Source organism: Peromyscus eremicus, chromosome 3, assembly GCF_949786415.1.
Source record: "Peromyscus eremicus chromosome 3, PerEre_H2_v1, whole genome shotgun sequence".
In the NCBI taxonomy this organism is placed as follows: Eukaryota; Metazoa; Chordata; class Mammalia; order Rodentia; family Cricetidae; genus Peromyscus; species Peromyscus eremicus.
The window spans coordinates 83290325-83312220 of NC_081418.1; the positions used below are offsets into that span (position 1 = coordinate 83290325).

General features: G+C 44.7%; 1 protein-coding gene across 1 annotated transcript in view; it reads left to right on the top strand.

The window, feature by feature from the left end:
- Nucleotides 1–8896, top strand: part of Eif2ak3 (eukaryotic translation initiation factor 2 alpha kinase 3) — a 68333-nt gene extending 59437 nt beyond the window's left edge. Inside the window, exons 15-17 of the mRNA XM_059257928.1 lie at nt 4638–4739; nt 5742–5804; nt 7740–8896. Of these exons, the coding sequence (XP_059113911.1) occupies nt 4638–4739; nt 5742–5804; nt 7740–7940 (366 nt within the window). The 3' untranslated portion in view covers nt 7941–8896. The remainder of the gene's footprint in view (nt 1–4637; nt 4740–5741; nt 5805–7739) is intronic.
- The last annotated feature ends 13000 nt before the right edge of the window (nt 8897–21896 follow it).

Below are 21896 nucleotides of genomic sequence, written 5' to 3' on the forward strand. Positions count from 1 at the left end.
AGAGACTTAGAGAGCCAGGCATGGTAGCTTATGGCAGTAATCCAAGCAGTCAGGAGGCTGGAGCAGGAGGATTGCCATGAGTTCAAATCCAGCCTAGGTTACAGAATGAAACCTGTTTCAAAAACCCAAAGAGAAAGAGATGGAGTGGGAGGAAGAGGACATCAGCAGTGTGTTAAACAAATAATGAAAGAAATGAAAAAATACTGAAATGTAGGGAAGTTTTCAAAGTTCTGTTTGGACTTAAATTTGCTGACTTTGTATTTGTTTTGGTTCTGAGACAGGGTCTCGTATAGCTCAGGCCTCGAACCCCCTACTTCCTGCCTCTGCCTCGTACATTTGTCCTATTGCGTGAGCCGTCATTGCTGAAGCACAGTAGGGGTTTGTGCTCAGCACGGGAGAGGAGCCCCAGGAGAGCAAACCAACCTAAGATAATAAAACAGCATTACCAGATTGTTTTAATTGTTTTGAATCAAAACAGTAGGTTTCTCTAGCAGATCTACTTAAGAGAAGAAAAAGTAAACTAAAAAGGATACAGCAGAGATTTTATGAGCCAGAGAGAGAGAAAAATCAGTTGGCTAAGTAAATGGACTGTCTTCATCAAATGATGTAGCTAAGACTTAGTGAAAGAAAAATAAAAACAGTGTAGAATATCAAAATCTTCTAAGTATACATCTGTGTCCCAAGGAGGAAGGACCAGGAGAACCATGAACTGTCCACAGCCGTTACTTCTGACCTGAGTGAGGGAACTTGGAATTTTTTTTTTTTTTTTTTTTTAAAGATTTATTTATTTATTATGTATACAGCATGTGTGCCTGCAGGCCAGAAGAGGGCACCAGATCTCGTTACAGATGGTTGTGAGCCACCATGTGGTTGCTGGGAATTGAACTCAGGACCTCTGGAAGAGCAATCAGTGCTCTTAACCTCTGAGCCATCTCTCCAGCCCGGGAACTTGGAATTTTAACCTATTGTGTATTTTCCTTCACTTCTCTATGCTTATACATCAGCATATTACCAGAATTGATATAAGAAGCATTTTAATTGCCTTTTAAACATTCATCATCAACTGACAAGATGGCTCCATGGGTAAAGGCACTTGCCACCAACCCAGTTTCTGTCCTTGAGACCCACATGGTAGAATGAAGGACCAGTCCCACTAGTTGTCACCTGACCTGCACAGGAAGACGTGTGTGTACATGCACCCACAAAAATAAATAAACTTCAAAAATGAACAAATAATTTAAAATTAGCCCTTGTTTACAGGGTCAGAAATAACGTTTACCTTTAAATATTGCAGAAGCAAAGTAGGAGTTACTGACTCTGGGTGCTTCTTAGTGGAGAGCTCACTACAAAAGGGTACCCTGACAGCCGGAGCACCCACCCACCCATCCACCCATCCACCCATCCACCCCACCCCCTGCCGGCATGTACGTGTATTCTTTTCATAGCATTTTCAACTCTCTGAAATGATCTTTTCTCCCTGCCTAAAACATAAGCTATTAAAGTTAGTATGTTGCTACGCTACATGAAGGTAGGGTAGGATCTATGTGGAAGAACTAGTGAGACCAGCAAGAAAAGACATTGGGGGGGGGAGGGTGTCAACAAATGAAGCAGGATACTTTGATAATTAAAAAAAAAATTTAAAGTTAATTTCAAATCATTATTTTCCTTGAAGAACATGGGGGAAAAAGCCAAACACAAGGAATTTAATCATGGTAATATGCAAAAAAAAATCTACCAGATAATTCTACATAACAGTATTTATATTAATAAGAATATATACACACATGTAGGTAGGTATAGATTTACAGAGATGAATAAATAATTAGGTCCCATGCAGGAAAATAACAGAACAACAAAACATTGTTGCCTGCCTTCTCTTTTTTTAAATTCTGCTGCCTAAAACAATGCCTGGATTGGAACAGGTGAGAGTTTACATCTGTGGATGAGCGGATAGGAAAAGGTGCCACAAAGCCTAAGGACCTGGGTTTGATCCCTGGGATCCACTGAGGGTGGATGCCTCTGACCTCCTCATGTGTACATGTATGCTTTTCTCACACAAAAAGATAAATAACTATAATGTGACCAGGGGCGAGGGAGTTAAAGCAGGGGTAAGAAAGGGACAGGAAAGATAATCCAGAGGTTAGAAACACTCTGCTTTTTCCGAGAACCAGAGTTCAGTTCCCAGGACCAGAGTTTAGTTCCCAGTGCCCATGTAGGGTGGCTCACAACTGCCCCTAAATTTTAGGGATCTGATGCTCTCTTTTGGCCTCAGCAGACACCACCAACCACCCCCAGACATATGCACATAAATTAAAATAAATAAATCTTCTAATAAATAAAAACAGGTGGGCACTACTCTATGATTAAGCTTTGTCTCTAGGTACAGGTGTGGGGGAGGAGTGAGTGTAGGATGGACAGAGGTTGCCCCCCAGAAAACGAGATTGAGGACAAATGATGCTTTATTTGCTCTTACTGAAAATGCTGAAAAACACCAGGTGTAGTAGTGTACGCCTGTAATCCCAAAATGCAGGACACTGAAGCAGGGTTGCAAGTTCAAGTCTTGCTTAGGCTACCTAGCAAGTTCCAGGCCAGCCCAAGTGACATAACAAAACATGTCACAAAGACAGAAGAAGGGTCTGAGAGAGGGAAAGAAGACAAAACTATAATTTTAGGTTAGCAAGAGAAACTATGTTATACAGTAAGTGCATAGCAGTTAAAATGCAGCTGGGATTCCCGGTCTCCCAGTCCCGATCGTAAACCAGGTGTCGGGGTTCTCGCTTACATTTGCTTTAAAAACAAAACAAGTTCAGCTTTGCAAGTCTTCAAAAGAAATTTGGTGATTGGGAATTGTCCTGATTCTTTCTTTCAAATGCCATGTCAGGCAATACTCTAGTTGTTGCCCAACCTGCTGCCCGCTTCTGGGCAATAAACTGTTCTTCAAAGGTCTTCAAACAATAGTTCAGTCTCCACAAATTCGTAGAATTAAAGTATATACAACAAACTGTAAGTCTCAAATATTTTACGATCCAGTAATGGGTTAATAATGTTTTTTTCTCTTTATATATTAATCTGTCTTCTATGTAGGGAATGTGGAAAATATAGGAATTTATAATAAAGAAAAGGGCATTTACCAAAAATACATATAAAACATTGTCATTTCCAGCTACATGCACATACATTTATCTCATATAAAGCAAAAATAAATAAATAAATAAATAACAATTGTTTTGTTGGAAACCAGAACTGGGATTCTAGTCCATGAACTGGGACCGTTCACGTATTCCTGGACATCCTTAGACCGCTCTGAAGCATTCACTCCCTTCAGATTGCTCGGTGTTTGTTTCAGACGTTAAAGTTAGTGTCAGTTTTGCTGTTAGGCTTCTCACTTGGACAACTGCCCCAGCCTCTGTCACATCTCCATCCACCCTGCCAGGGACAGAATTGGATGGGATTAATCATCAGCTGTCCAGGTGCCTCCAGTGAACGGTCAATTTACACCATCCAAATAGTCTGAGGTATCGTTCTTCCCTGTGCCCCTGTGGGCAATGTCCTTGAACACATTTTCTTTGAACCTTTCCTAAGCCACAGAGATGGGGGGGTGGGGCAGGCAAGGGACTGTGCAGATGGATTGCTATAGTCACTTTAGAAGTAGGGTGACAGAGCTGATACAGTCCCTGGAACTTTCCACCTGCTGTTTTGTGAGCAGAAGCACGCATCTGCCATCTGCATAGAAGGAACCAGAGAGGCAGATACCTAGAGTGGTGGAGAGGAGAAGAGGTGATGGCCTCACCCCTGACAGCTGCTCCACCACCCAGCACGTTTCCCCTGGTTTCCCCTCTCCCTCCCCTGGTGAGCAGTTCTGAGGTGAGCCAGGTCCAGAGCTGTTTACCTGCAGTCGAGTAACTGGCCTAAGGAAGTGTTCATAAATGAAAGGGCTCCCGTGAGGCACCAGGAGTTCACTTTGCATTTGAACAGGGCTTTCCCTAATAGAGCAGAGCAGTTGTGATTCATTGCTTCGTGGTATCAGGAATTTATTGAGGGCCTTCTCTGTACTTAGCCCAGCGCTGAAAGATGAGAAAGGGACACAAAGGCAGCGGGTCTCTTCCCTGCCACGACTGGGAAAGAAAAAGAAATATGCACATGAAAAATAGAGCTATGCATACAAAGCAATCTGCAATTAAGTGCGTAATGAAGGCTCCCAGGTTGATTAGTGGCTTCGAGTAATGACCATCTTCAGGAGTCTTCAGGACTACGGTGATTAGAAATGAGATTGGCTTCAGATAGTGTCGCTTTGAAAAGCTTCACCTCAGGGGGGCCGAGCAGCCCCTAGAGGCTCCAGCACACAAGGCTCCAGGTTTCTGCCGATTTTGCTGATGCATATCTCAAGCCTTACCTGGGCTTTCCCTCTGTAATGCTGAGTGGTGTAATTACACCTGCCCACAGTGGAAGAGGGTGGGGAGAGGGGCTTAGCAGTTAACTCTTTGCTAGCACTTTGACACATACACTTCTACCCAGAGGCACTAAGTCAACTCTGGGCCTCAGTGATGCTGTCATAGCAACTGTGTTCATCTCTGTGTTAATGCTGTGGTGATGGGCCCCCCTGGGGTGATTTCTCACGTATTTTTATGCTATTTCAGATTCATGGAAACAACTACTCCCATAAAGTGGACATCTTCTCTTTGGGCTTGATTCTGTTTGAATTACTTTACCCATTCAGCACTCAGATGGAGCGAGTCAGGGTAAGTACATCTGACTCCCAAAAGGATGGAAAGAGAAAATCACTGAACATATACAAGAGTTTTTAAAGATGGTTATGTTTCTTTTTAAATTTGTAAACTATGTGTATGCGTGTGCGTCTGAGTGTGACAGTGCAGGGACCCCAGTGTCAGAAGCTTTCGATCCTCCTGGAGCTGGAGTTACACGCAGTTGTAAGCAGCTCAGCTGAACTCTCCAGCACCATTAAGTTTATCTTGATGCCATTAGATAGTTAACTGGGAGCAAAAGGGATCATGTGGACAACAGGGTTATTCTTAGCTGTTCCTTGGCATAAATTCGTCATAATCTTAACAGTGTTTTGCATTTGGTACCTTTGTGATCAGTGCAAAGCCAGAGGGAGCTGCAGGGGTGACATGAGAAGGAGAAGGAAACAGTGACAGTTGGCTGGAGGACACTCGTCCAGAGGACAAGTAGCTGTGTCCTTTGTAGACTTCAATGCTGGCGAATGACACATGGCTGGGTTTTTCCTTCTCAGAACAAATCATGAGCATAGGTTTTCAGGCTCACAGTACTAGCTGGGCGTGGTGATGCACACCTTTAATCCCAGCACTTGGGAAGCAGAGCCAGGCAGATCTCCTTGTGTTTGAGGCTGGCCTGATCTGCGTAGCTTTCCAGGACAGTCAGGGCTACTAGCTACCTAGTGAGCTCTGTTTAAACAAAACAAAACAAAAAAAAAAAGAGATCCAACCAAATCAAGAATCAAATCTGTAGAGTTATCAGTTCATCAAAGACACTCTTGAGAAAGTGGAGAGTTTGGGCTGGAGGGAAGGTTCAATGGTTGAAAGCCTTTGCACAAACACACAGACATGTGCACACACGTAATGCACATAGACACATACATTAATAGAAAGTGAAAAGACAGGCTGGGGTGCTATCCGTGGAGAATATTTGCCTGCATGTGTGAGAAATGGATCCATAGGAAAAACAAAGTTAAAAGACTGAACACTGTTTTTCTTTCTTTTCAGACCTTAACTGATGTAAGGAATCTGAAGTTTCCACCACTGTTTACTCAGAAATATCCCCGAGAGGTATGTATAGTTCTCAGCTTCTTTCTCCAAAATTGTATTCAGTGCTTCAATTGTTCTTAAAGACACCCGTAAACATGAAGGGTCCTTAGCAGTCATCTGGTCAGCTTCCCCTTTTCAGATGAAACACTTGATGTTCTAGAGCAGTGGTTTTCAACCTGTGGTGGGTTGTGACCTCTTTGGGTCAAAGGACCCTTTCCCAGTGGTCACCTAAGGCCATCAGAAAACACAGATGTTTACATTACAATTCATAACAACAGCAAAATTACAGTTACGACGTGGCAGCAAAGATAATCTTAGGGCTGGGTTCACCACAACATGAGGAGCTGTGTTAAAGGGTTGAAGCCTTGGGAAGTCTGAGCACCACTGCTCTAGAGGACCAGTTTGTTAGGACTGCCCTCAGCCCAAGGGTCTGCAGAGGACAGACTGCCTTCATCATCCCTGAGGCTGACTTCATAAAGCGCCTTCACAGGAGCAGCCATGTTATATTAACTCTTTCCGTTGGTGACTTGCTTATCTTGGGAGCTGGACACATGGCTCAGCAGTTAAGAGCAATGACTGCTCTTGCAGAGGACCCAGGTTCAATTCCCAGCACCTACATGGCGGCTCACAACTGTCTGTAACTACAGTTCCAGGGGACCCAACACCCTTCCACAGGCAAAACAAACACCAGTGCACATAAAAATTAAACATTTTAAATTTAAAAATGGCTTACCTTAGACAAAAGGCCCCAGTGGCTGTTGATTCCAGATGTGGGAGTAGGCCACACAGAAGTGGTTTAGAAGATTAGGGGAAGATTAAGCTGGTCTTTGTGTTAAAAATAAACTCTAAAGTTGTCATTTCTTTTTGTAACTTTTTTCCCATAGTGTGTTTAAGTCCACAAGCTTATTGCTTTAATATTTACACATTGATAAACCCTGACTTGTAAAATGCTTTATCAAGATTATTGTAGATCATGTGTATTCGTAAGATGAATTTATTTTTAAAATCAGGTGACATCTGCACCTCAAGGATGTGATTCTAAAACCTTTCCTTTCATTATAAAAACACCGTTTACATTCAGATAGCCTCTGTGCATTTGCAGCCCAGCTGATAGGCTAAATCCATCCGGCTGCCTATTTGTAAATTTTATGTGTGTGTGTGTGTGTGTGTGTGTGTGTGTGTGTGTACATATCAAAGTTAGAGGACAACTTTGGGGTTTAGTTCTCTCCACCATGTAGGTTTTAAGGAGACAGCTCAGGTCATCAGGCTTGGCAGCAAGGGCCGTGGAAATGGCTCCGTGGGTAAGAGTGCTTACTGAGGACCCAACTTTGAACCCCCAGCAACCACACAGAAAGTTGGACATGCCTACACACACGTTTTTAACTTAGCATTGTAGAGGGCAGAGACAGGAGGACCTCTGGGGCTTGCTGGCTGCCAGCCTGGCTCCAGGTTCAGTGAGAGACCCTGTTTCAAGGGAATACAATGGAGTGTGACAGAGCAGGATCCTGGCATCCTCCCCTGGTCTCTGCAGGTGCTCAAGTGCATACACACACACACACACACACACACACACACACACACACACACAGATGTAACACAGCCGTGCTCTTTACATATTCTCTATGGCTGTGCTGCTTTGGGGCTTGAGTGTCAGCTGACTAATCAGATGTGGTTCACATACTTCAAATGGTTACAGAGAAGTTTTGCTGGAGCTGAGGCTATAGCCAAATAAAGACCATTTCCCTCCCACCTTCAGAGCCCTGCGTCCCAGCTCCCCTACTGCAGATTGAGTGTGTGTGTGTGTGTGGTGAGGGGTGCATATATGCACCCAAATGTGAGTATGTGAGTGTATGCATATATATATATATCTATGTGTTTGTTTTTTTCCATGACTTAAGGGACTGCTTGATAATCTAAAGCTAGAACTTTTAACACAAAACCATTTTTATGTTTCAGCATATGATGGTTCAAGACATGCTGTCTCCATCCCCCACGGAGCGGCCTGAAGCCACAAACATCATTGAAAATGCTGTTTTTGCGGACTTGGAGTTTCCCGGGAAAACGGTTCTAAGACAGCGGTCCCGCTCCATGAGCTCATCCGGAACAAAGCATTCCAGACAGCCCAGCTGCTCGCACAGCCCACTGCCTGGTAACTAGCCTTCAGCTGTGCCAGCAGCCCCCGAAGGTGGCAAGGAGCAGACACCTGGAGGAATGTGGCTCTCCACAGCGGTGGACTCAGACTTTGTGCTTTGATCAATTTGATTTGGGACCAGTTTTCTAAGTCAGACTGGATTATGGGCCTAATCCAGTTTTCTCTCAACTGCACTTCCAGGAAAGGGCTATGTAAATGACACGTGGACTTGCTCCTCGTCAGTGTCCCAAAACTAGGTCAAGCTTTAGAAACCTCACCTTTTGCCAGCAGGTAGAAGCGACCCCTGAAATGATCTGAGTTAGAAATGTCTTTATAGCACAGAAGAGTCGAGACTTCCCACATGGTGACTTCGCTCTAGAAATGTGCTCTCTAGAGATGCAAGGGGACTTTGGGAAGGGACTGTTAGAAAGCAGACTCCTCCATTTTGTCCCAGGTGGGGACCTGACGTGTCTGCACCAGTGGAAGGCACAGAGCACAAGCTGGGTCGAGGGTCATGTCGGTACTGTCATAGTCTGGCGGCGGCGGCATTGAGTAGCTTCGTTCTTTAGGTGGTTATAGGAGTGTCATGAGCTTTTTGTACTTTTTACCTCCAGTAATGAGAAAATGAAGCTTTTTAGGTATTGCTCTAAGGTTCTGATTTGAGGGTTTAAAAAAAAAGAAACTGTAGTAAGAAATGGATCTTCTATTACAACTAACTTCTTCAATTACGTAATTTTTATCCTCATAGAATCCTATCTTATATGTAATACAAGTGGGCACATCCCCAAACTGATTATAGATAAGTTTAATCATCTCAACTTGCTAACATGTTTTCATTTTTCCTGTAAATATGTTTATTTTTTATTTATAAAAATTCTGAAATCAATCCATTTGGGTTGGTGGTGTACAGAACACACATAAGTGTGTTAACTATTATGACTTCTTTCAAGTCTAAATGATTTAATAAAACTTTTTTAAATTATATTTACAGTTGTCTCTTATTTTAGAGAGTTCTCAAATGATTTTCTAACTTTACAAAAATGGGATCATAAGGCTCTAAAAGCTTATACCCCTTACTTTCAAGACAACGTATTCTTTTAATTTTTTTTAAGTTTTTTTTATTAATGTATATGTATGCATATCTGCCCCATGTGCATGGGTGCCAGCAGAGGCTAAAAGAAGATGTTAGAGCCCCTGGAGCTGGTTGTGAGCCACCTGATGTGGGTGCTGGGAACCGAACTCAGGTCCTCTGGAAGAGCAGCAAATGCTCTGAACTGCTGAGTCCTCTCTCCAGCTCCATGAAAACTTATTCTTAAGCTAGTCAAGACAAGTGTCTTTTCTGTTACTTCCCAAGTTCACAGGATTCATAATCAAAGATAGGTTCTGTGCCCCAGTCCATGCCAAGGACTGGGAATATAGAGGACCATACCCCAAAGTGAGAGCTCAAAGAGAAAAGGAAGGTGGCATTGCTAATTAGGTCAATGGGCCTAATTCCCAACTGTGCCTGTCTGTCTTTGCCTGTTGCTGAGATAAAACACTCAAGGAGAAACTGGCTCACAGTCCCAAGGCACAGTCCCTCACAGTGGGGAAGTCAGGCGTGTGGGATAGCTGGTCACATCACATCTAGTTCAGGAAGCAGAGAGGAATTCATGAATGCTGATGCCCAGCTTACTTTCTCTATTTTATTACAGTCCAGGATCCCCTACTGAGGGAATGCTCCTGTCCCAAATTAAGATGAGTCTTCTCACATCAATAAACCCAAGCAAGACAACCCTCCACAGATGCTCAGGGGCCCATCTCCCAAGTGATTCTAGATTCTGTCAAGGTGGCAGCATCATCTCAGTGCCCATGAAACCTTGTGGCACTCTGAGCTGATAAATGCAAACCAAGTAGTCACAGCCCCGTGATGTATTTGCACCCAAGGGCTTGTTGAAGGCTCAGTCTCTGACATTCAGAGGCAGAACTTTGGAGGTTTGGAAAAGTGATTGGCTCCTGAGGGCATGAGTCTGATCAATGGGCTAATTCATAATTAGATGGACTGGGGCCTGAAGAAACAAGTCACTGGTTAAGAACGATTAACCTACGTTTGGTTTCCAAAACCACAAAGCAGCTCACAGACTCCTGTAACTGCAATTCCAAGGGATTCGGTGTTCTCTTCTGACCTAGGGCTCCTGCACATATGTGGTACACATACATAACCACACACACACACACACACACACACACACACACACACACACACACACATTTTTATTTTTTTAATTAAAGGGTTTTTTTTATTTTATGTGTATGAGTGCTCTATTGACTTTATGCCAGAAGAGGCATCAGATCTCACTATACATGAGTCACCATGTGGGTGCTGGGAATTGAACTCAGGACCTCTGGAAGAGCAGCCAGTGCTCTTAACCTCTGAGCCATCTCTCCAGCCCCATCTGCAGATTATTTTTAATGGACTGTTGGGAAGTGAGACCTGATCAAAGGAAGTGGGCTTACGGGTGTACGTTTGAATTGTACATTGCATCTCTGGCATCTTTGTTTCTGGGCTTCCAGCCACCATGAAGTGAGCAGTTCTGCTTGACCACACTCTACCATGGTATTCTGTCCACACATCTTTGTCTCTGGGCTTCCAGCCACCATGAAGTGAGCAGTTCTGCTTGACCACACTCTACCATGGTATTCTGTCCACACATCTTTGTCTCTGGGCTTCCAGCCACCATGAAGTGAGCAGTTCTGCCTGACCACACTCTACCATGGTGTTCTGTCCGCAGCAATGGGCCCAAGTAACTATGGATCAAAATCATGAGGCAAAATAAATCTTGCCTCTTTTAAGCTGTTTCTCAGATACTTGGTCACAATGAAGAAAGGTGAACGTGTCTCCATCGTACAAATAGTTCCATCTACTACACAGGAGCAGCTTGTGACATGGGAAAATGCTTCCAAGCTGCCTGGATTGTATTAGACTCACACCCAATGGCTGGCCAAGGTTCTGCTTGGCTCCCAGCCAGCCCTGTTTTCCCATCTCCTGGGCAGATGGGTCTAATTGCTGCTTCCTACTCCATTTTTATGCCAGTCAGGGAACTAGTTGGTTTCTTCCTGACATACCCCACTCATATCCTTGATCCCCACAACAGTTGGGAACTAACCATAAAAAGCACAATGACCACCATTGTATTTCTGGCCAAACTTCCATGCAAAAAGATGACGTGATTTACCCAAGATCACCCAGCCGTAGTGACTGACACAGACCTGCTGAGAAGAACCGTACGTAGGGAACAAACACCACAACAGGGAAGGCTGTGCAGGGTGGCATCCTCAAGAATTGGATCAGGGAGACTGTCCTTCAAGACTAGGGGTGTGCTGGAACATGCAGGCTCACACTGGCCCCCATGGTTTCCCACATCTGTCTCCCAGCACTGCGCCCAGGCACCTGTCACTAGCAATTTTTTATATAAGGAGCTGTAATTCCACCGTTGCCCCAGTCCCACACAGGCCCCTCACGTGGTACCTGGGAAGAGAGTATCAGAGACACTTTCATGTAGTAAAGCCAAAGCCAACAATGACTGAAAATATCCCCATCAGCCAATAGGGGCCACTGCTCTCATGGTAGGAGCAGCCCCACAAGTAAGTGTACCTCATGCATTCTGCTCTGTAAACCACACCAGCTTGAATACTCAGTCACTCTTAACATGGCTCAGACACAATGCATCTCTGACAGATGTAATATGTATTCACTGTGTCCAAACTCACTGGTCACAGCTAAAGAAACTACAGGAAGGTTAGACTATAGTGTCCAGCTCAGAATAAGTTTAATGCTACATAACCAACCAATGCCCAAGATGCCTGTTTAGGAGAAGCCATCCCAGAAGGGTAGAGAAACTGGGCATGCAGCTGTACCTATAGTCCCCACACTCAGGAGGCTGAGGAAAGGGGTTATAAGTTTGAGACTAGCTTAAGCTGTATAACAAAACCCTGTCTCAAATATATAAAGGTGAGAAAGCTGGGTGTGGCAGCACATGCCTGGCCACTGAGGGGGTGGGGTGGGTATTAAGATCCCTAATGTTAAAGACAGACAAAAAGTCTCAAATCCTGGAGTTTATCTGATGTACTTTCATTTAGATGAGAAGAAATGCCCAGGTACACTTGTTCACCCACCTGACATCACATACCAGAGCCACACATACCTGCTGACCCCATACCACAAGAGCATCATCTCTGCGTACCAGGCTTTTTCTTTGGGGCCACCAACCAGCTCTCAAATCATGACACAGAGACTTATTAGTTTTGAATGCTAGGCCTAGCTTAGGCACTTTTCTGGCTAGCTCTTTTAACTTAACTTAACCTGTTTATCTACCTTTTGCCTCGGGGCTTATTACCTTTCTTCTGTATATCTTACTTTCACTGCTTCTCTATGTCTGGCTGGTGTCTGCCTGGCTTCTTGCCCCAGGCATGTCCCTCTTTCTCTCCTCCTCCTCCTCCCCTCCCCTTGTTCTTCCCTTTCTCTCTCTTTCCTAGATTTCTCCTATTTCTTCTCTCTGCCTGCCAGCCCCGCCTATCCTTTCTCTGCCTGGCTATTGGCCATCCGACTCTTTATTAGACCAATCAGGTGCCTTAGGCAGGCAGGGTGAAACAGATGCAACACATCGTTACATAATTAATCACACATCCTTACATGTTAAACAAGTGCAGCATAAACAAATGTAACACACCTTTACACAGTTAAAGTAATATTCTGCAGCATAAACAAATGTAACACATCTTTGCCTAGTTAAAATATTCTACAACATCCCTGCACCTTCCGGTTCACCTCCCAGAAGTGAGTGGTCCAGAACTGAGTGCTGGTGAGGTCAAGGAGCCTAGCACAAAGTTTTAAATTAACTACATGTTTTCCCTCTTTCTGTGTTAGAATGGGATTGCCCTCACCCCCACCTCCCCTCCTCTCCCCTCCCCTCCCTTCTCCTCCCCTCCCCTCCCCTCCTCTCCCTTCTGTCTACTTTTTCTGGGGATATACTTACCACAAAAACTGTTTTATTGTTTTGCTTTTTTCTCTGAGGGAATGAAACAAATTCCCAGTTCAGCTAGCAGTCACAGTCACTCAGTCTTACTCCTGGAAAAGGTCTCAGTGGGACTCTGCATGTCCTCTGGCCCACGCTAAGAACATCTGCTGTCCCTCAAGCATAGTTTTATGGAGCCTTTCCTAGGACATTCCATTCCTGAAAACACGGTAAATGCCACCAGGTGGCTCATTTCCACCCAGGACACCTCACACCCGAAGGCCCAAACTTCACCAACAGGCAACCAAACTCTACAGGTCACACTTTGCAAAATTCACCCACACCAAGTCCAAGAGCATGTTTGCCGTGAACCTTTAAATTCTTCACGCGGGAACCAAGCACATGGCTGTCACCACAGCACTCTGGAGATAGAGGCGTGAAAACCAGGACTTCAAAGTCACTCTCTGTTACAAAGCAAGTTTGAGACTAACCTGGGCCACATGAGAGCCAGTTTCAAAAGAGTCAACCAATCAATTGATTAATTCCTCGTGTGTGGTGACTTAAAACCACAGAGATAGGAACACAGGAGGTAGCCCGCCACTTCCATCAACTCAAGTCCCCAGGCCCTTTAGGGACGGCAAAATAGCTAGCTCTCTTCCCTGGTTCTTCTATCTGCTCTGGAGAGATTAAGAAAAATTGTGGATAACTAGGACGGTGGCCCACACCTGTACCCCAGCACTTGGGAGGCAGAAGAGGGAGGAGCTTGGAGTTCAAATCCAGTTCCAGGACAGCCAAGGCTATACAGAGACACTCTGTCTCAAACACAATAAAAGATAAGAAAAAGAAAAGAAAAAAAGGAAAGACTGGAGAGAGGGCTCAGGGTTTAAGAATGCTTGCTGCTCTTCCGAGGACCCAAGTTCATTGCCAACACCCACACTGGTTGGTTCAAGCTCCAAGAGACCAGATGCCTTTTCTGGCCTCTGTGGGCACACATATGTACAGAAAGAAAGAAAGAAAGAAAGAAAGAAAGAAAGAAAGAAAGAAAGAAAGAAAGAAAGAAAGAAAGAAAGAAAGAAAGAGAAAGGAAATCTAAAAAGAAAGAAAAAAAATAAAAGTTAGGGAAGACAATGGCGTAAGAAGGGGTGGGGTATAAAATGCACTGTAGCTGGAGTTTTCCTGCCTGGCCCATGGTCAGGACAAATCTCTCACCTGAAGGTCCCACAGCTGCTCAGACCCAACCAAGTAAACACACAGAAACTTATATTTCTTATAAACTGTATGGCCGTGGCAGGCTTCTTGCTAACTGTTCTTATATCTTAAATTAACCCATTTCTATTAGTCTATACTTTGCCACATGGCTTGTGGCTTACCGGTACCTTACATCTTGCTTGTCATGGCAGCGGCTGGCAGTGTCTCTCTGCCTCAGCCTTCCACTTCCCAGAATTCTCTTCTCTGCTTGTCCCGCCTATACTTCCTGCCTAGCTACTGGCCAATCAGCATTTTATTTATACAGAACGATATCCACAGCACTTCCCCTTTTCTTTTCTTTTTTTAAAAGGAAGGTTTTAACTTTCACATAGTAAAATTACATATAACAAAACAGTTACCTAGCAGAAATTACAGTTACAATCTTTAGTCTATTTATAATATCTAGTCTATTTGTATTTGGCAAAATTAAAGAAGATATCCTATCTATCCTATATTTGTGAGTCTAAGGTTTCATATCTAACTTATCTTTTATCATAACTGAGGAAATAACAATCTAGTCTTCAAGTACATCAAAGGCCCCAGAAGGATATATTACCTGAGAACCAGAAGAAGGACACAAGCAACTTTCGGAAGTCTTGCAGGGTAGACAGAGACAGCTGGCAGCCTGGACAGTCACCTAATGTTCCTTTGTAAAGTTGGGGCATCTGTCTTTAGCCCACAGGCCTAGAGTCTCTCAGTCATTTCTCTCTGTCCTGTAGAATGTCTGGCAGTTTCCTCTGCAAAGCAGGAACCTGAAGGACCATTTTGCCAAGCGAAGTTCAGTGGTCACTTTCCTATGGGTCCTGCATGTCCAGTCAATCAAGCAGTCCAGGCAAGAACAGTTTCTTGCCCAAAGGGCTATTTTTACCAAGAAGAAGATAAACTCCATATAGAGTGTCTTCAATGCCCATCGTCCTCTCTGAAGTAAATTGGTGCTGCCAGGAGCAGACATGTCTCATTGTCCAGAAAGCCTAATTTTTTATTTTTATTTATTTTTTTTTTTGGTTTTTCGAGACAGGGTTGCTTTGCGCCTTTCCTGGAACTCACTTGGTAGCCCAGACTGGCCTCGAACTCACAGAGATCCGCCTGGCTCTGCCTCCCGAGTGCTGGGATTAAAGGCGTGCGCCACCATTGCCCGGCAGAAAGTCTAAATTTTTTAAAAATATTTTAAATGCCATATTCTGTAGGTCTTTGAAGTGTTTGAAGATTACCTGTCTATCTGAAATATATCTATGTATACCTAGAAAACTTAACATGACTATGAGTTTAACTATCATAGAAGACTAATTGATCTGTATTTCTTAATTATCCATTACAATCTAAATGAGTTACATAAACATAATACCTCAAACGAGAATAGAAATATATATACAGTATAACAAAATTAAGTTTAAACTTGTATCAATAAACTAAAATCTATACCAATGTAAAACATTTTAAACAAGTTGTTGCTCTTTAAAAGTAGGTTCGTTAATCTATCCTTTCATCCTATCATCTCTATATCCTATATATCTATATCAATGCACCTCTCAAGAAAGGCTAAAGGGAAGTAGAATGACCACTGGTTAATGACTTGAGAATGACCCCTGAGGTCTGAACACTAGATATGACCATAGGTGAGGAGAGCATGGTACCGGGTTTTTAGTATAAGATTTTCCTTAGGAGAATGTCATTTTGAAATAGACCCCCCCGAAGCTGCTTTTGTTAAAACCACGGACTCCTCATATGTGCCCACAAGGTCACTAAAAGCAGAATGAAAACCAGGCACCTCTGCCTTCATTCTGAGTACTTTGGCTGAAGACACAGACGTAAATCATCATCCTTAGCCTTGCCGTTGGGTCCCCTTGAATTCTAGAAAGAAAACACCTGCAAGGACAGATCCTCCACTGTACCCCACACCTGAGGAAAATAGTGAGACATTGTCTAAAACTTAAACCTCACAGATTTGGGGGTCACTGGACATTGGTCTCTTCCCAATGTGACTACAGTGAATAAATCTCCTTTCTCTACTTCCCACTATCACTCATCTCCTTTTTAACTTGTTGTTGTTGTTGTTGTTATTGTTGTTTTAGTGTTGGGACAGGGATGCACACATGCCACGGTGCACATTTGGAGACCAGAGGACAACCTACAGGGATCGATTTTCTCATTCTACCATGTGGGTCCCAAGAATCAAATTCGGGCTTGGTGAAAGGACCTTTACCTACTATAGACCTAGTTCACCTGCCCATTACGATCTCTTTAATTGACATATTGGGACTGTGGTCTGAGTTCCGACCTCTTGGAACTGCCCAAGTCCAGGCTTCTATACTCAAAGCACCAGCGACTGTTTGTGAGCAGAAAGAATGGTAAGGGTCCTTTTTCAGTGTTTTGAGGTGGAGTCTTGCCTATAGCCCAGGCTAGCCTCTAACTTTCAGTCTTCTCTCGGCTTCCCGAATACCAGGATTACAGGCACGCACATTATGCCTGACCAAGCATCCCTTTAGTGAAAGACAGGATCACAATTCTCTGGGGGAAAGTTGGGATCTTATTAGCACATGAGAAGCGGTCAAAAGTTTCTGAGCTGGAGACAGCATGAGGAGGAATTTTAAGGTCATTGTGGTTAATAACGAAGGGGGTTGACTCAAGGGAGAAAGAGCTCTGGACTCTGGACAGGAAGGCTATAACTTTAAACTACTCAGCGAAAAGCCAGAAAGCCTAAACCAGGGAGCAGGGGCTGAAAGACTTCGCTGTCCAGCAGCTACGGGAGAGATGGTCCCAGCAACCCAACGCTGGGCCCGGTCACTGCTCTCCACTCTTCAGTTGTGAGAGAGGGACTTCGTGGGATGTTGGGGCCAGTGGCTTGCCATTTTGGAAGTACTCGTTGACTTCTTAAGTGATATTAACTTTGAATTTTTTATTTATTGGACTGGCAAGATGACTCAGTAGGAAAAGGCATCTGCTGTCTAGACTGATGAGTTTGATCCCTGGGCCCCAAGAAAGGAGAAATCCACCTCCGTGAAGTTATTCTTACCTCCATTCACACACTGTGGCATGTGCCCACCCCTTACCTGCCACAAAATAAGTAGAATTAAAAAAAAAAATTTTTGCATGTGCATATCTGTATGTGTGGGGGTGAACGGAGGCTTGGCATGTACGTGACGGTTCTCTCCTTCCGCCATCGTCAAGCTTGGCAGCAAGCACTTTAGGTGCTGAGCCATCTCATCAAGGGCTCAAACATCTGCCCAAAGTTAGCGTTTAAATTGTGTCAAGAGACACTGTCATGAGCGATGACAGCAACTTTGGTCAAAGTATCTTTCTTGTCAGTCTCAGGAGCATGGATGGAACTGGAGCCGTGTGATGGAGGCAGACACGGTACTCTGGGGCCTCCCAGCAGGAACCCTAGATGACGCTCATTCCTCAGAACTGTAAGCTGAGGGGGAGACACTCACTGAGATGTAATGAGGGGAAGAGGGGGTCATCTCTTAAGACTCTTCTACAGAATTACTCAGCTAGATGGATAAAGGGAGGTTCAGTCACACTGTGGACAGTATGTTAAATGAGTCAGCAGCAGAAGGGGAAATTTTAAATGGGGTTTTAGGAAGACAAATGGCAAATACAAGTTGCAGAGAGATGGAGCATCATGATAGCAACCAACCAAAATAGTTTCCTGTGGATTGAAGGGTCCAGGAATATAGAAATATAAACTATAAGAGATGAAAACTGACCGTCGTCAGCTCTACAGGTTAACTGCTAACAACGGCTCTCTGCTTTACTGCAGCTCCTCTGTCCACAGCCAGGGGTTAACTTTCTTTCTTTTGATGTTTCGAGACAGGGTTTCTCTGTGTAACAGTCCTGGCTAACTGGAACTCGCTTTGTAGACCAGGCTGGCCTCAAACTCACAGAGATTCACCTGCCTTTGCCTCCGAAGTGCTGGGATTAAAGGCATGCACCACCACCACCCAGCCAGGAGTTAACTTTTAACCTCCTTGCCTCTTATAGCCAACAACTGCCTGGACCAAAGTTAACTTTTTTTTTTTTTTTTGGTTTTTCGAGACAGGGTTTCTTTGTGTAGCTTTGCGCCTTTCCTGGGACTCACTTGGTAGTCCAGGCTGGCCTCGAACTCACAGACAAAGTTAACTTTTAATAGATGCTTCTATGTGACTTCTAGCATGCACTCTGTGCCTAACGCCTTCCCCCTAACTATAAAAAAGGGCTCATAACTGCCACAGCCTTCAAATCCAACTCTGGCTGTAGTCTCAGCTCGCTGATAAGCTTTTGTACCCCTTGGTTATGTTTATTTTTTTTCTTTGTTTTTTTTTTTTTTTGGTTTTTTTTTTTTTTAAATAAAGCTTGCTTCTTAACAGACTTTTGTGGTCTGTCCCCCATTATTGTGAGACCCTGGACCCAACAGGATGAAATTGTTTTCATGGGTATAGAATGTTTATAGGAGCCATTCCTAAACGTCTGCTTGGGATGAACTTCCTCAAGGATGTAACAGTGACTTCTTTGTGTTCTACCAATGCCAACCACGCCAAATAAACGAAATGACGAAAACCGGGACCAGGAGTTTCACACCTGAAATCCGAGCACTTGGGAAGTGGAGGCAGGATTTTTCCGAGTTTTATTTTCTTTTGGAATCTCACTAAGTCTGCTTGGCTGACCTGGAACTCAGCCTCCACTCAGATCCAGCCTCTTCCGCATGTATCTCTGGCAGGAGGTTCAGAAATGCAAAGCCAGTTTTGGTTCCATAGAAAATCTTGAGGCCAGCCGGGGCTACCTGAGACTGTCTCAAAAAACACAAAACAGAAAAGAAAGAAGGAAGGAGGGAAAGGAGGAACATTTGTAAATATGTTGAGTAATCTTGGATTTGTAGTTTCGTAGAATTTGGCATGGCCTCTAATTTTCCTAGGTCTTGGTAAAAACGGTCTCGGTTGCTGTTTTACACGCCGGGGAAATCACACAGCTAACATAACTACAGTGGCCTAACAGGAGCTTGTACTAACCCTCTGGCCACAGCGCCATCCGGATTTGCATAACAAGTCCCCTTCTTGCGTCTCCAAAACCCTGAGGGCATTTTTGTCAGGAGGACAGGTGACAGGACAGTGTCTTTTGGAATCACAGCCTCTGGCTTCTTGTTTACTATTGTCCCTCAGCTCTCTAATCTCCTTCCACTCCTGCAACCAACACAGTGTGAAGATTAAATAGGAGAGGCGACCTTTGTGGTAGGAGCTGATACCTACCTGGAGTTCAATAGACTCAGAAGGAAGTCAGCGTTCACATCCCTCAGTTCAAAAGGGAGTGCGTTCTCCAAGTAAGGCTAGTGTGGAGATTGGTCAGTCATTCCCCCTCCCCCATCTGACTATGCCTGTATGAACTGTACATTCACACACACACACACACACACACACACACACACACACACACACGGGCAGAACTGAGTATCCTTTTCTGTCTGGTTGTCTAGAAAGGTAGAAAATGAGCTCCGGGCTTTTCCCTTTGATTATTCTCAGGTGGAAAGGACAAAAAAGGAAACTGAGGGGAGGAAAGGGGAAGAACACAGACCTGTAAAGGCCAGATGACTGCTGTGGGCACGGCTTTAATCCCAGCACTCAGGAAGCAGGGTTCAGCCCATCTCTGTAAATTCCAGCCCAGTCTGGTCTATATAGTGAGTTCCTAGCCAGCAAGAGCTACATAGTGAGATCCTGTCTCAACAAACTAACAAAACCAAGCCTACTTAAACCTGCCACAGAGAAAAGCAGGTAGCAGAGCGGGAATGCATGCACTTGACACGCAGACCGGCATCAGGGTTAGGGGAAGCCAACCTGTTATGCCCGTGGTTGTTATTGAAGTAGTAGAGAACTAACCTTGAAGAAAGGTGGTAGTGGGGAGGGGTGGGGGAACAGAGACTTCCCTTCAGTTCCTATTAGATAGATGAGGGGTGGGAGTTGGGATGGGGTTGGGGGGTTGGGGAAAAGGACTGGGAGTGCCTCCTTCCTTCCAGGATTTTGACCCTAGCCTGAGGAGCACCACCACCCAGGGGATACAGCTACTTAGCGAGTCAGTCATTCCCCCTCCCCCATCTGACTATGCCTGGAGTCGGGGGCACAGCGTGGCCTCCGAGTTTGCAAAGATCTAAAATACAGGGGGGATGCTCTATTGATTCTCCCCGTTGTGTCGGGAATCTGGCTCCAGCTCAGCCAGGAGTGGCGCCAGGAATTGTTGGTATAAAGACTAGGTGCAGGGAAAAGGACTCAGACTGGCTACCTAGGGACGACAGACTTGGGAAAGGCCGAGACAACGCGAATTGCGGCGCCCTCGGGTTGAGGAAACTCAGTCATGCAAACAGTGACACAACCCGACCACTGGTGAAACAGAAGCCAGAGGGTGGCCTTGGGACAGAGATATGGTGTGAGGAGAGTCTGGGAGGGGGACCTGGCGAGCAGGTAGGTGGATGGAACAGCAAGCTCCTTCCATTAATTGCCACCCTGCCTTGGGTTGAATGACTCTATCCCAGGCGCACACCTGCTGAGCTGCCAGTGGGTGGGCTCCCGGGTGGATTTCTTTCTGGTATGAGTGCTGCATACCAAGTTCTATCCTAAGATCTTAGGATGGCTGGATGGACCGGTGGACAGACGGACCAGACATGCACAAACAGATAGCAGGTAACATTTGCCAAACCCACGTCTAGTCTTCTTGATAACCCTATAGCTTCCGTTATGGAGCAGCACACGGAGGTTTATCACGTCTAAGAATGTACCCACAATGGGTGTACTCCGACAAATAAGAACCAGACAGGATCCCAACGGGGAGGACCAGATACGGGGGTGGGGTGGGGGGGGTGGATAAAGGGATAACAAAAGGGAAGATTCAAACGCAGGGTCAGGAGGGCTGCCAGGGCTGATGACCCAAGCCAGTAAATCTGTTAATGGCACAGCTCTTTATTCTCCTCAGATGGGGAAGCAGAGAACAAGTCAGTGAAGGGCATCAGGCTGTGGAATGCAGGGAGCTTAGGATATCTCAGGTTTCCCCTTAGCAAGGTACATTCTGGGATGACAAAGAATTTCACATCCCAGTGTCTGGAACATTTATATATTGAGGCGGAGGAGGGGCGGGGGGGGGGGGGGGGGGGGGAGATGGAAAATGTAAGTTCCCGGAATACAACACCCCCAGGCCCTGGCTCCAGTCCATAGCCAGTCTTGCCAGGCATGATTCTGGCCAGGTGAGGGCAAAATGCCCACATCCCATCATCAGGGCCTCCAGGCAGTCCAATCTCCAATCCAGTCTATCCTCCAAATGTGCATGCGCACGTGTGTGTGTGTGTGAGTGTGTGTGTGTGTGTGTGTGTGTGTGTGTGTGTGTGTGAAATACAGGTGAAAAGAACAATGAGATACTCTTTTCCTACTATTACACAGCAGAAGTTTTAAAAAATTACTCACTGCTTTTGAGATCTTTTCCCTCTCATGTTGCTCTGTGTAGTTTCACACATACAAACAGACACCTGTAATTTGCAGTTTCTGTTCTGCGTATGAGAGAAAATGTGCTATTTGTCTGTCTAGTTTATTTCATTCAACATAGTGATTTCTAGCTGTATCTGTTTTCCTTCAAATGTCATTTTATTTTTCTTTAGAGGTGCCTAAAATTCCACTGTGTACCACCTTTTGTTGTTGTTTTCTTTCTTTCCTCCACCTCCCCCACCCCCTAAATCCCAGACTGGCTTGGAACTCATTTTGTAGCCAAGAACAACCTTGAAATACTGACCCT